This window comes from Panthera leo, chromosome B4 (genome assembly GCF_018350215.1).
Source record: "Panthera leo isolate Ple1 chromosome B4, P.leo_Ple1_pat1.1, whole genome shotgun sequence".
Lineage (NCBI taxonomy): Eukaryota > Metazoa > Chordata > Mammalia > Carnivora > Felidae > Panthera > Panthera leo.
Window position 1 is genome coordinate 41,479,277 of NC_056685.1, and position 14,881 is coordinate 41,494,157.

The 14,881-nt window shown below is 48.8% G+C and overlaps 1 protein-coding gene across 1 annotated transcript; it reads right to left on the reverse strand.

Annotated features, from left to right (window-relative positions):
- Positions 1–1,431: 1,431 nt before the first annotated feature.
- On the reverse strand, positions 1,432–14,621 carry C1RL (complement C1r subcomponent like). Its single transcript, XM_042945704.1, has 6 exons — positions 14,199–14,621; positions 13,472–13,700; positions 7,275–7,464; positions 5,702–5,815; positions 5,490–5,564; positions 1,432–2,549 (listed from the first exon to the last, which is right to left on the reverse strand). The coding sequence occupies exons 1-6, from the start codon at positions 14,279–14,281 to the stop codon at positions 1,777–1,779; spliced, it is 1,464 nt and encodes a 487-aa protein (XP_042801638.1). The 5' UTR covers positions 14,282–14,621; the 3' UTR covers positions 1,432–1,776.
- Between the last annotated feature and the right edge of the window lie 260 nt (positions 14,622–14,881).

Consider the following 14,881-nt stretch of genomic DNA (forward strand, 5'->3'; position numbering starts at 1 on the left):
TGGGTCTTGCGCTGTAAATCACCTCGAGTCCTTACTACAAGTTAAAGAGTTGGTCTTCTCAGGTGGAGCCTGGACCTGGGTGTCCCGTGGTGCTGGAGGCTGTCTGTAGAAACATCCAGCCCTGGGCTGGGCTCAGCTTGGTGTCCGCAGGAGGTGCGGCCGGCAGGAAAGTGTGAGCAGGTGCATCACGATGCATTTGTTAAAGACCTGCTTCTGTGAAGTGCTCTCTCTCTCCTGTCTCCAGAGACATTAAAAAAAAAAAAATCACTCTTGGGGTGCCTGGGTGGCTCAGTTGGCTGAGCATCCCACCGAAGCAGGAACTCCCAGGGGGCGTCCGTAAGGATGTGGGGACTGGGTAGGGGAGATACAGGAGGTCTGGAGGACAATCAGGAGGTATCATGGTGTACCAGAAAGCAGACGGCCTTCGCTGTCCGGTATCTGCTGGGGGTTTGGGGCAAGCCACTTTCTCTCTCTGGGGTTCAGTTTCCTTATCTGTGAAATGTGGCCCGTAACACATCCATGGCAAACCTGGTGTGAGGAGTCGATGAAATAACACGGGAAGCACCTGGTGTGCGGCAGATGTCAAACAGAACGAACTATTCACTTCGGTAACTGCAGCTAGGATATAGGGTGAGGGGTGAAGCCGAAACTTTGAACGCGGGAAGGTCCACGAAAGGGGCTTTGGAATGTTTCAGAAATGAAAGCATTTAGGACCACATCCCTCATACTCAACGTGAACAGGGGGATGAGAAGGTGACAGACTCCCAGGAGAGTACAGAAGAAGCCATGTCAGCAGGAGATGAAGTTTATTATTACTATTTACTTTATTTATTGAAAAAATTTTTGAATGTTTTTATATATTTTTGAGAGAGAGAGAGAGAGAGAGAGTGAGAGAGCAGGGGAGGGGCAGAGAGAGAGGGAGACACAGAATCTGAAGCAGGCTCCAGGCTCCGAGCTGTCAGCACAGAGCCCGATGTGGGGCTCGAACTCCTGGACTGTGAGATCATGACCTGAGCGGAAGTCAGACGCTTAACCGACTGAGTCCCCCCAGGCTTTATTTTATTTTTTGAGAGGGAGAGAGAGGGCGCAAGTGAGCGAGGGGCAGACAGAGAGAAAGAGAGAGAATCCCAGGAGGGAGAGAGAGAGAGAGAGAGAGAGAGAGAGAGAGAGAGATGGGGCTGGAGCTCACCCCATATGGGACTGGAGCTCATGAAGTCCCGTGAGATGATGACCTGAGCTGAAATCCAATACTTAATGACTGAGCCACCCAGGCACCCAGAAGATGAAGTTTAAAGACTGAGCCACCCAAGTGCCCAAAAGATGAAGTTTAGAGACTGAGCCACCCAAGCGCCCAGAAGATGAAGTTTAGAGACTGAGCCACCCAAGCGCCCAGAAGATGAAGTTTAGAGACTGAGCCACCCAAGCGCCCAGAAGATGAAGTTTAGAGACTGAGCCACCCAAGCGCCCAGAAGATGAAGTTTAGAGACTGAGCCACCCAAGCGCCCAGAAGATGAAGTTTAGAGGCAACCGGCTGAGATGTACAGGGTTTCCTTGGGCGGAGCACAAACTCGCAAACTGGAAGGAAGGGAGAGGATGAGGAGGAGGGGGCCTCAGGAAGGAGGAGGAGTTCTATCGCATGAGGGATAGGGCATCAGGAGCTCAAATAGAGGTTCTCTGCCCCCATCCCCATCCCCGAGCCCAGTCCGAGCTCCCAACCCTCTCCTTTTGGGGTGGGGGCCTCCAGAGTGGAGGGTCACTGCTCAAGCGCCCCCAGGGTCAGTCCTTCCCCCCCATCACTCCTTTGATCCAGTCTAGGTAGTTGAGCACTTTGGTGTAGAAGCCATAGCCCTTGCCGCACCCGACACCCCAGGATACGATGCCCGTGGCCACCCAGTGATGGGCGCGCTCATCCCATACCACATAGACGCCACCACTGTCCCCCTGGCAGACGCTCTGGTGCCTCATCTCATCCCCAGCGCAGAACATGTTGTCCGAAAACACCTCAGACCTCTGCTTCTCTTGGAGCCAGGCCTGGCAGGCCGCCCTTGGGGCGACGGGAAGCCTGGAGTACTTCAGCTCGGTGGTTAACCAGCCCCTCTCCACGCCGAACCCACTGACATAGCCCAACACGCCGCTGCGGTAGAGGGTCTCACTGTCGGGCAGACAGACCGGGAGGAGGCTGGGCCCGAGGGGGACGCTGTGTTGGAGCTCCAGGAGGGCAATGTCCCCGTTGAAGTTGTGGGACTCGTTCTGGCGGTAGTCGGGGTGCACGACCACACGGCGCACAGGGTGACTTCCCAGCCGCAGCATCTCGTCTAGGCTTGTGTGGCCCAGGAAGACATCCACCCTCCGGTTCTTCCAGGGAAAGACGCTGTCCTTGGGATAGATGGTGTGGGCGGCGGTGAGGATCCACCTGTCGCCCAGCAGGGCCCCCCCTCCACGGCCGTAGATACTGGTGAAAGCTTGCCAGGGGAAGTTGCCCAACTTGGCTTTGGAGGAATCGAGGGCCTCCTGGTTCTGGGCGATGGGGGTGAGTGGCCGGCCACAGACTGGAAAAGAAGAGGGGTACGGGTGACATCAGCAGCTGCATCAGGATACATTTGTTGAACGGGGCGCCTGGGTGGCTCAGTGGGTTAAGCCGTCAGACTTCAGCTCAGGTCAGGATCTCACTGCTCGTGAGTTCGAGCCCCACGTTGGGCTCTGTGCTGACAGCTCAGAGCTTGGAGCCTGCTTCAGATTCCATGACTCCCTCTCTCTGCCCCTCCCCTGCTCATGCTCTGTCTCTCTCTGTCTCTCAAAAAATAAACGTTAAAAAAAAAAAAAGATACACTTGTGAAAGACCTGCTTCTGTGAAGTGCTCTCTCTCTTGTCTCCACAGATACTTAAAAAAAAAATCACTCTTGGGGTGATGAGCATCCCAGTCTTGATTTTGGCTCAGGTTATGATCCCAGAGTCATGGGATTGAGCCCTGTGTCGGGCTCCACGCTCAGTGTGGAACCTGTGTAGGATTCTCTCTCTCCCTCTGCCCCTCTCCCCTGGTCTCTCTCTCTCAAAAAAATATCACTTATTTATTTTACCTTAATAATGGGATTAAAGGGGCGCCTGGGTGGCTCAGTCGGTTAAGCGTCTGACTTCGGCTCAGGTCATGATCTCGCGGTTCGTGAGTTCAAGCCCCGTGTCGGGCTCTGTGCTGACAGCTCAGAGCCTGGAGCCTGTTTCAGATTCTGTGTCTCCCTCTCTCTCTCTGACCCTCCCCCGTTCATGCTCTGTCTCTCTCTGTCTCAAAAATAAATAAACGCTAAAAAAAAAAATAATAATAAAAAAATAATGGGATTAAAAATTTTAATTCCAGTGTAATTAATTTCACGTGTACAATATAGTGATCCAACAACTCTACACATTACTCAGTGCTCATCAGGGTGAACTGTACTCTTGATCCCCTTCACTGCTTTCACCCATTCCTCAGCTATTTTTTTAAAAAAATTTTAAAAATATAATTTATTGTCAAATTGGTTTCCATACAACACCCAGTGCTTTTCCCAACAAGTCCCTCAGCTATTTTAAAGCCACTTCTCTAGACTCTTGGTGGGGCCAGCCTGAGCACAATCATGCAGCAAGCCGAGGTTGTCCTCAGCGTCTGTTGTCTTTGTTTTCTGTGCCCTTCCTTCATTTTTTTATTTTATTTTTTTCAGTTTTTTTTTGTAATTTTTATTTATTTATTTTCAACATAATACTTAATTATATATATTTTTAATTTACATCCAAATTAGTTAGCATATTCTTCTTTCATTTTTAAAAAAATTTTTATGTTTATTTAGTTTTTGAGAGAGTGCAAGCAGGGGAAGGGGAAAGAGAGAGGGACGCACGGAGTCCGATGCAGGCTCCAGGCTCTGAGCTGTCACAGCACAGAGCCTGATGTGGGACTCCAACTCACAAACTGTGAGATCATGACCTGAACCAAAATCGGATCCTTAACCGACTGAACCAGCCAGGCGTCCCGACCTTCCTTCATTTTTAACATCTTCCACTATTACCGGCCCTCCCACCCACCCCCCAAAACAGTGCTCAGGCTGGCCCGAGAGCCTTCTGAGGGTCAGGAGTGAGACCTGAGAAGTTTGTTCAGACTGGGTTAGAAAGGCAATGCTTTGGACTCAAAAAAGTGGGTTTCAAAAACGGTGAACTTGAACCCTTGTATTTGCTGGTGGGTGTGTAAAATGAGGCAGCCACAGCAGAACACGGTCTGGCAAGTCCTCAAAAAGTTAAACATACAAGTATGATGGGACCTAGCAATTCCACTCACAGGGATAGACCCAAGGGAACAGAAAGCATATGTTTACATAGAAACGTGCCCACGAAGGCTCATAGCAGCACGATCCATAAAGGGCAAAATGTGGAAACAGCCCAAATGTCTTTCATGTGATGCATGGGTGAGCAAAAGGCAGAGTATCCCCACGACAACGGACTCCCATTCAGCCACCAAAAGGAATGGAATCCCGATGCCTGTTCCCACATGGCTGAGCCTTGAAAACGTGATGCTAAGTAAAACAAGCCAGACGCAAAAGGCCACATACTGTAGGATTCCCATTATAGAAAACGTTCAGAACAGGCAAATCCATGGAGACAGAGAGTAGATTAGTGGTTGCCACGGGAGGGGGAAGGGTAGATGGAGGTTCGGGGTTTCCTTTTGGGGTGATGGAAATGTTCTGGAACTAGTGGGAATGGTGGCACGAGCTTGCAAGCGTATTAAAAATGATTGCATTGGAAATTTTTAAACGGTGAAGGTGGTGAATCTTATGTTACATAAATTGTATCTTAATAAAGAGTCTTTAAAAAAAAATGGTGGACTTTCTGGCACTGTGACATCTAGGTAGGGAGATATTTTGGGGACAGAGAGCCTGTCTATGTATGCTTCAAGCAGACCATCCCAAGAGACGGGTTTCCCTTATTTCCACTCTGCGGACCCCTCTTCTCCTGTACTGTCCCACTTGATGAACTTCCTTCCTGCTTTTCTTTTCTCAGTTATCTCTTTTGTTGTTGTCGTTAATTTTGTTTAATGTTTTCTTTATTTTTGAGAGAGAGAGAGAGAGAGAGAGTCAGAGCGTGAGCCGGGGAGGGGCAGAGAGAGAGGGAGACACAGAATCCGAAGCAGGCTCCAGGCTCTGGGCTGTCAGTACAGAGCCTGACGCGGGGCTCGAACCCACGAGCCGTGAGATAAGGACCTGAGCCGAAGTTGAATGCCCAACCGACTGAGCCACACAGCCGCCCCTCCTTTCTCAGTTATCTCTTGATCCTGAAGAAAAAGAGACAAGATCCTTGCCTTTCCTTGTCTGGGCCCTCCTGGTTCCCCTTTCCCCCTGCACTTCTGCCTTTATCTCTCCCTTTCTACCCCAAGGCTTAAACCCCCGTGTCCTGCTCCCACAGGCCCCATGTGCAGCTGAGACTTCTTTGGGAAGTGGCCACCGGAGGGGCGCTGGCAGGTCACTACTCACCAGGTTCACAGCGAGGAAGCTCCTCCCTATCCTGTGTCTCCTTCCAGAGGCCCTGGGTTGTGCAGGGGAGTGCCCCTGAGGAGTGAAAAGACAGGAGGCAAAGAAACAGGCTCAGCCTTGGGAGGTGTGGGTGGCGGGCACCCAGAAGGCCTCAGGCCTCTTGGTGGGAGTGAGGCAAGTAGGAGCCAGTTCCCCAGCAGGTGGGAGCTTACCTGCCGGCACTGCCTGATAGTAGGGCTCCTGGCAGTGGTTCTGGATCTTGGAGGAGTTGTCTTCAGCTATGCTGATGGCCTCAGAGCCCCCACTGGGCCGACTGTGGTTCACCCCTGTAGGAAAACAGTGGTCATAAGGACCTAGAGCTGGCAACCCCGGGACCGATTCTGGCCCACGGCCATATTTTAGTTTGACTTACACAATCTTTTATTTAGAACAACCGAAATGGGGTGCCTGGGTGGCTCAGTCGGTTAAGCGTTCGACTTCGGCTCAGGTCATGATCTTGTGGTTTGTGAGTTCGAGCCCCGTGTCGGACTCTGTGCTGACAGCTCAGAGCCTGGAGCCTGCTTCGGATTCTGTGTCTCTCCCTGTCTGCCCCTCCCGCTCCCCTGATCGTGGTCTATGTGTCTCTCTCAAAAAGAAATGAACATAAAAAATGATAAATTTTGAAAATAACCATGATAAATAGGGTATAGGGAAACAGGTAGTTTCAGACATGGCTAGTCAGTATATATGAGCAAGACTTCTTTGGAGGGAAATTTAGCAATACCAAGATTTAAATTGCAAGCGTTTTTTTTCACCTAACATGTACACTTCTAAGAATTTACCTTCATACACGTGCTCAAGGTGTATAAACAAGGAAGGATACCCTTAGCAGCAATGTTTGTGGCAGCAAAGTATCAGTGGAGGGCTGGTTAAATACATTGCAGGCATCAATCAAAGGAATATTGTGTGGTCATTAAAAAGAATTAGGCAATGCTAACCACATGTACATGGGATGATCTTTAAGACATATTATTGTGTGAAAAATACTACATTTAAGACGTTTCATCAGGCAATCCTTTCCTTCCCTGTAAGAATATGTATAATTGAATGGCATAGATGTCTTTGGAAAGATACCAGGAAGTGGACAACAGGGTTGTTTCTGGACAGGGTAGCCAGGGACTAAGGGCCAGAGATCAGAGGAAGACTTACTTCTTATATTATTACCGTATTACATTAGTTTTATTCACCATATTATGTTATTTAAAAAAATTACCATGTGCTAGCATTATCTTTCCAAAAAAATCTGAGTTACCATTTGAAAATCTAGAATGTCACTTAAAAATCTGGAATTTTGGGGGTAGCTGGGTGACTCAGTCGGTTAAGCGTCCGACTTTGGCTCAGGTCACGACCTCCCAATTTGTGAGTTTGAGCCCCACGTCAGGCTCTGTGCTGACAGCTCGGAGCCTGGAGCCTGCTTCAGATTCTGTGTCTCCCTCTCTCTCTGCCCCTCCCATGCTCATGCTCTGTCTCTCTCTGTCTCTCCATAATAAATAAACATTTTTTAAAAATTTGGAATTTTTGGCTTCATTTGAAGGATGAGATGATCTGTATGCATTTGACCTAGAAGTCTGCATGGAAAGAAGTGCTGGAACCGAGCAGCGGCTGCTCTTTGAATTGGGGCACAGGTGGGGCCGGGAGGGATCACTGGTCCCTGCCTCAGTAGTCACTCAAGCTTCCACCTGTCACTTCAGGATACTAGGGGCCATGGCTGTGGGCAGAGGCTGCACCCCTGGGACAGACACTCACCCACAGCTTGGTAGAGGGCCAGGAAGCCCCTGTGGAGGCCAGTAGTCCTGTCCTGAGAGGAGGCGGGTGCTCGGAAAGTCAGCCGCAATCGATTCCCTGGGGACACAAACTCCCTCTGACCAGGGGGGCTGCCCAGCGGGGAGCCCTGCTGCCCACAGAACCGGTTCGGATCCATCCCACTGGCTGTGATCTGGAAGGGGAGGGTGGGCAGGCAGGTGTGGGTGAATCTGCACCACAGGGTCACGTCCTGGGTGTAGATTCTAGAAGGTCTGCCCACCTCTGGGGCCCAGAAGCTGTCCCTCGGGGAGATTTCCTCAAGTAGCTTTCTGTTGCATTACTGACGCCCAGGTTTCTTTCATCCATGACCAGATACCTCGCACATTTCTTTCACCTACCATAATTACCTCAAAGCCCACCATAGTTACCTCCTTTCAAGAAGCTCCTTGGGAACCCCAGGGTTTCTCCAAACAGTCCACTGGATTCTCAATTCTAAGAAGGCAGGAATTACATCTATTTTGCTCACCACTGACTCTCTGACGCTCCACATGGTACATAAAGCGCCACAGCCTTGAATCAACAAATATACAGACGTAAGTCCTTCCCATCCAGCCTCCTCCACTCCCATCACCTTCCAGTTCGGGTAACTTCCTAGGACCAACGTCTGTGAGGCAAAGACCCTTTGCAAAGACTGAGCCCCTTGGGTTCCTCGCTTTCCTGTTCTTCTTCTTTTGGAATGTTCCTCCACCTATACTCCATAAACTTAACTGTGGCCACTGACACGGTGTGAAATCTATGGACACGGTGTGTGTACATTGGCTATTGTTGCTTAATATGTTCTTTGAGCAGGCTGTCTCTGTTTCTGTCCCTTCTGGCTGCCTCCCCCCGGCTCAAATCCCTTCCTGTGGGTTCCCCGATCCAAGGAAGGGCACCTTGGAAGGAGTCCCCCTGGCCCATGCTTCGTGCCTAATCTCTGTTCTGGGTGCACCGCTCACTGGTCAGCTCATTTGATTTCTGAACCTTCATGTTGGCACACATACTCTGGGTTCTTGCTAGCTCTCTGCTTCCTCATTCTCTCTGAATCTCGAATTCCCTTAAGACCCCATCCAGCCTGTCTCTTCATGGTCACAGCAGCAGGTGGAAGTTGGCACAAAGAAAAGTTTTGTCCCAATGCTTTTGCTTCCTTAGAACATCAACAAAACTAATCTCCCTATTTCAGAGACCTACCTCTTGGGGAAGAAGCATTTTACCCTAGAAAACGGTCCTTTACTGATATACTTTGTTGTTAAATGCTCTAGTTTTCTTCTTCCCCTTCCTTACGAGCTGTTGGTTAACTAAAGTCACTTAAGAGTCTAACTAGCAACGTAGAATGACCCGGCTGAGAGTCATCAGACTTGTGTTGAATTCCAGACTTTGCTCCAACTCCCCGTGTGACATGGCGGGGGTGGGGTGGGTGGGTGGGTTTCTTAACTACCCCAGCTCTCAGTTTCCTCCTATAAAGCGAGACCTCATATAAAATGGCCTGTAAGGCCTCTTCTAGCCAGGACAACATCACGCCCTATGATAGCTGTCCAGCATCTGCACGCGGAGCCACCTGCTCATTCAAAATTCATTTTGTTGTGTGTTCTACAGAGGCTTGGGTTCCACTCATTCTTTCGTTTAGTCCTTTATTTATTTTTTTAAGTTTATTTATTTACTTTGAGAGAGAGAACATGAGCTGGGGAGGGACAGAGAGAGGAAGAGAGAGAGAATCCCAACCAGGCTCCACGCTGACAGCATGGAGCCCGATGCGGGACTCAATCTCATGAACCATGAGATCATGACCTGAGCTGAAATCAAGAGTTGGACGCTCAACCAACTGAGCCACCCAGGCGCCCCTCATTTATTCCTTTAATAAAGAGTTATTGGCTATGTTCTATGTGCTAGGCAATAGAACACCGTGCTAGGTGTTGGGGGGGGGGGGTATAGATACAAACACACAGTTCTGCTCCCGAGGAGCCCACAGGCTCGCTGAGTACACCGACAAGTAAAAACGGAACTGAACTACAGGGTGTTGAATTCTGCATTTGAGGTGTCTGTGTGCTTTGCTCCGGATGCAGAGAGGAGGGAAGAGTCCTATTCCTGAGCTTAAAGTCCCTCATTGACAAGGGAAGAGTCAGGCCAAGATCACAACTGTCCGTGACCGAGAAGAGCGGGGCTCACGGTAGGTGCTCAACGGACAAAGGCTGAATTGAAGGAAGTATAGTCCCGACTGCCAGTTAAATCTGAAGCACTACACACACGCATTTATCTCCTCTCCCACCTCAAATCCCACCAACATGACAGCAAAGGGATAAAATGGTATTACGCGAGCAAGGACAAAAAAGAGAGAGGACAACGTGACAGCAGATGAGAGCTGTCCACACTTTGGAAGATAGAATGGAGATGGACCATGGCAATGAGTCTGCAAGGATAGAAGCCAACACAGGGCGGGCAGATTCTCATCACACAACCCAGGGAGGTTCCAGAAACTGGGGTAACCAGGAGCCCCTGAGGATGAGGACGAAGGAAGGGCTGATGGAAAGCCTACGCGGGGAGACCTCAGAACTCTGGATCCCTTTGCCCACGCTGTGCATCTGGGCAACTCTTCTGGCTCATCCTGGCAGATGACCTGAGCATGAGCCAGACAGCCTGGACTTGGGGTCTGCCAGCACACTTGACGGAGGAGGTGAAAACCACGACTGAGAGCAGAGGGATTAGGTGGAAATCCACGTGTCAAACAATGAGATTCCCTTCTCTGCTTGTTTGCCAGAATGTCAGCAACCCTGAGCAGGAGGCCAGAGGATTCTGATCTGAGGTCGGCTGTCCCCAAGGAAAATACTTCTGCGAGCTAATATCTGGGAGGCGCCCAATAGCACAAATAGGTCACCGTGTTGATAACTCTATTTCCGAACCTGTCACTGCACAAATTTTAGCTACCCACACAGAGAATCCAGTGCCAGCCAAGTATTTCACCCTTAAATATGAATGGACAGCCAAGGATTATCAGACATTATAGGATGGTTTCTAACACAAAAAACAGAGACCAAAACAAATGAACAATAAAAGAGAACTTGGGTGAAGCAGAGATAATACAAGGAACAGAAGAAACATTTAAAAATAATCCCTGTAGAGGGAAAGGAGTAGATATTGCCTCAATGAGACAAGAATAGTATTCTATAAAAAGCACATTTTGAAGAATGAGCTTTTAGACGTGAAAAAATATGTTAGCAGAAAAAAATTAATTAATATGTTATTTAAAATGAGGAAATCTCCCAGAAAGTGGAACAAAAAGAAAAAGAGACAGAAAACAGAACAGAATGGATTAACAAAACGAGAAAATCAGTCCAGAATCTACAACAACTTAATCACAGGAGTTCCAGAAAGAGAAAATACAGAAAGCAGACATCTGGAACTTATTTAACAAATAATATGTGACTGGTGGGTGGGGAGATAGGTGATGGGGGTTAAGGAGGGCACTTGTTGTGATGAGCACAGGGTGTTGTATGTTGAGTGTTGAATCACTATATTGTACACCTGAAACTAATATTACACTGCATGTTGACTAACTGGAATTTAAGTAAAAACTTTAAAAAATGATGAAGTGATGGAGAAGAAAAGTACAGCATAAGGAATGTAATCAATAATCAATAATATTATAATAACATTGTATGGTGACAGATGGTGACTACACTTATTGGGGTAAGCACCAAGCAATGTATAGAATTGTGTATTCAATATTTTGTACAATTGAAACTAAGATAACATTGTATGACAACTATACTTCAGTAAAAAAAAAAAAAAAAAAAAAAAAAATACAAGAACATTCCCAGAATTGAAGGATTAGATTTGAAAAGTCTCCACATTAGAGGGCGCCTGGGTAGCTCAGACAGTTAAACATCTGACTTCAGTTCAGGTCATGATCTCATGGTTTGTGAGTTCGAGCCCCACATCGGGCTGTGCGCTGACAGCTCAGAGACTGGAGACTGCTTTGGATTCTGTCTCCCTTTTCTCTGCCCCTCCCCCGTTCATACTCTGTCTCTGCCTCTCTCTCAAAAATAAATAAACATTTAAAAAGGAAAAAAAAGTCCCTACATTAGGGGTGTCTGGGTGGCTCAGTCGGTTAAGTGATTGACTCTTGATTTTGGCTCAGGTCATGAACTCACGGTTGTGAGATTGAGTCCTGCATTGGGCTCCATGTTGGGTTCCATGCTGGGCATGAAGCCTGCTTAAGGTTCTCTCTGTCCCTCTGCCCTTTCCCGCCACCTCTGAAACTAACTAAATAAATAAAGTGAACAAACACAAATAAAAATAATAAAAAGTCTCTAGGTTAAAAAAAATCTGTACAATGAGTAGAAAAAGACTCATATCAAGGCTCATCAGAATGAAAATTTAGAAAATTGGCAATAAGGAAAATGTTCCAAAAGTTCTGGAGAGAAAGAACTAAGGACCAGGAATCATAATTGTACCAGCCTAACAACACTAGAGCAAGTAGACAGTATCATCCAAATTCTGAGGGGAAATGACTTCCAACCCAGCAAGCAACCCAAATCAATTGTCCATCAATGGTGAGGGTAGAGCTGGGACATTCAGGGTATGTACGATCCTTTACAAGTTATTTTCTCTTGCTCTTTCTGGAGCAGAATGTTCTCCCCCCAAATGGGGTACTATACCAAGAAGAGAATGATACAGGATTCAGTTCCAACACAGGACACGTAAAGGAAATGCCCAGAAGGAAGGGTAGGGAACTCCCAGAATGCCTGAGGCTCTAGACAGCAGGGGACTCAGACTGAGGAGATAAATCGCCAAGAGCTCTTCAGGGGTATGTCACCAGTACAAAGGAGGACTAGAGATTGAGATGTGTGGTTGATTGTGTCGATTATATAGAGAGGATATTTACTGTCCTGGCTAAGAGTCTGGGGAGATTAGTTACAGACAGAACTAAACAAACTAAAAATCAAATCAAAAACAAACAGAAAACCCCTAAAATTCCATGTGGTTACCGACTCCTGGGAGACCCAAAAGTTGGAGAAACAAGGACATAGAATTATGGTACACCATATGCTCAGAAGTGAATATTTTCTTTTTCTTTTTTTTTTTTTTTCAGAAGTGAATATTTTAATTGTTTTAATGTTTTCTTTATTTTTGAGAGAGAGAGAGAGAGAGAGAGTTAGAGCGGGAGCAGGGGAGGGGCAGAGAGAGAGGGAGACACAGAATCTGAAGCAGGCTCCAGGCTCTGAGATGTCAGCACAGAGCCCTACGTGGGGCTCAAACTCATGAACTATGAGATCATGACCTGAGCTGAAGTCGGATGCTTAACCGACTGAGCCACCCAGGCACCCCTGAAGTGAATGTTTTAAAGTCAAGAGAATGCAAATAATGAGTAGAGAGTTAACTAGAAATGCTAATGGTGGTTGACAGGGATGACGGGGGTGGGGACATGTGGAAGGTCTAAGAGAGGTAAATAGAGTCCTCATCTTCTATAGTTAGATATTAAGTGATCAGATGCAAAAAAGTAACATAATAAGCATGCTATTTATACATATGGGCGTAAATGCCAGACGGAGCAGCTACATGAACTGTAGGTGCTTCCTCGGGAGGGGCAGTGGGGCTGGGAAGAAGGCTGGAGACGCTGTTATCCTGATAAGCCTTGGACTACACTCATTTTTAAAAAGAACTATGTGCACGGTATTATTTCGATAGGAATAAAATTTAACCCAAGAGACAAGATAAGGGGCCATTTCTAGAGTGTTCTTATTCTGCAACTTGTATAGTCACCTCGTCTTTTGTGATTATTTACGCCCAGCCTCCTGATCTGACAGAGCCTGCACTCCACCAATACTCGATGGATCTTTAACGACTGATATGCGAGTCCCTGCTCTTTTACTCCAGGGTTTGGCAGTACTTGTGTGTCCCTCTGTACGACTTCCAAAGGCAGGGAAGTCTTTTTTGCTCTTTTGCTCTGTGGGGCCCACACAGTAACGCGGGCAGGGACAGGGCCGCTGGTTGAAGGCTGTGCCCTGGGGCAGATCCTGGCCTCCCAGGTAAGCTGCCTGAGCCCCTGACTTGGACTCTTCAGCCATCTTTTGCCATTCAGGGCACAGCCACACCCCCCTGCCTCTGGGCTCCAGGCCAGGAGCCTTCCTCCCCAGAGTCCCTCCAGGACCCCCACCACAGCTCACTGTGACAGAGTCCTGCCCGCAGTCCTGGGACGGCTCCAGGTCAAAGTCCTGGAAGACAAGTCTCACGGCGAAGCCCTCTGGAGCCTCGATGTCACTGCTGCTCTCTTGGCCTTTGACATATGGCTCTGGATACCCGGGGGATGTCAGCTGCTGGGGTAGCTGCTGGGCCAAGAGCACGGAGCCCTGTGTGGGGCAAGCCTGGAGGACTCCCCAGAGGAGTAGCCACCACCTGTGCGTGGGTGAGAGCAACATGTGGCCACAGAGCTGTGGCCTCAGTCCTTGGGGCCCCGGCACCTGCTGGCCACTCCCTCATTGTCCCTCCTCACCCTGAGCCTCCTAGCCAGCCTGAGCTTGGACTGTGAGTTTTCCACCATTGCTCATCTCCCTAGCGAGTCTCAATCAAAGTAGGGGGCTGCTCCCTGATTCAGCAAATTTCAACCCCCCCCCCCCCCCCCCCCCCCCCCCGGGGATCTGAGGGAGCAATGGTGGTAGGAGGGAGGGACATTTTAATATGTTAGTTTCCTGGCTCGGATAGGAAGGCTGGGGAAGGCTGCTAGAGGCTACAGGCAAATTCCAGCTCCCTGGGCATTAATTGGCTGTGTGTGTGTGTGCGTGTGTGCGTGTGTGTGTCTGTGTGTGTGTCCGTGTGTGTCCCTGGGTCTGCCTCCCCCTCCCCCACCCCAGGGTCACTTCCCTTTCTTCCAGGCCTCTTCAAGGGCACACTCACATCTTGCCTTGGCAGCTTGTGGAGTGGGGGCTTCTCCAGAGGTAATTTCCCCACTCTGAGACCAGGCATCTGGAACTGGACATCTGGGAGGCTTGGCCCACGCCGGGGAACAGGAGGTGGGGCTGGGGAAGGCCTTGTGGGGGAGGAGGGAGAAGTTACTGGAAATGAGTTAAGTAATTCGCCGCAGTTCTTTTTTCAATTCTCTGAGTTGCGCGCCACCTGCTGTCTGATTCAGGAATAGTTTGCCCACCACGATTTAGAGGAAAGACCTCTCCAAAACCACATTTGCCCTCAGAAGACATCGGGGGCTGGGGAAGGCGCTGACTCTTGACTCTTGTGTACTACTTAAAACTAATTTTTGCCTCATGCATGTATCACACGGTAGGGTGGCTCCCTGTGAGTTAAGGCTGTCACCTTTAATGGCCATATGTCTCCCTCCCTGATTTTTCCACTCATTTATGTTACCAGACGGCGTCTTGTAGAAATGAAAGTTTGTGGCCCATGAACTGGAGCTACTCCTTCCTCCTCTCTCCTCATCCAGGATGGGTGGGGGCACTTGCTGAGGTTGTCTTTTGAATTCTGCCCACAACCCCTGGGAGCTGCTTGTCCAGTGGGGTCATGCTGGGGCAGGTCTGGGGTCAGGCCCAGACTCATGCTTCTTTCGACAGACGCCAGAGGCCATG

Excerpts from the sequence above, each read along its gene's own strand:
- C1RL (XM_042945704.1), bottom strand. The coding sequence starts at position 14,281 with ATGTCCAGTTCCAGATGCCTGGTCTCAGAGTGGGGAAATTACCTCTGG. Across the intron at positions 13,701-14,198 it reads ACAAGCTGCCAAGGCAAGAT|GTGGTGGCTACTCCTCTGGG; the intron begins GTGAGTGTGCCC and ends ACCCACGCACAG. Across the intron at positions 5,816-7,274 it reads GGCCCTCTACCAAGCTGTGG|GGGTGAACCACAGTCGGCCC; the intron begins GTGAGTGTCTGT and ends GTTTTCCTACAG.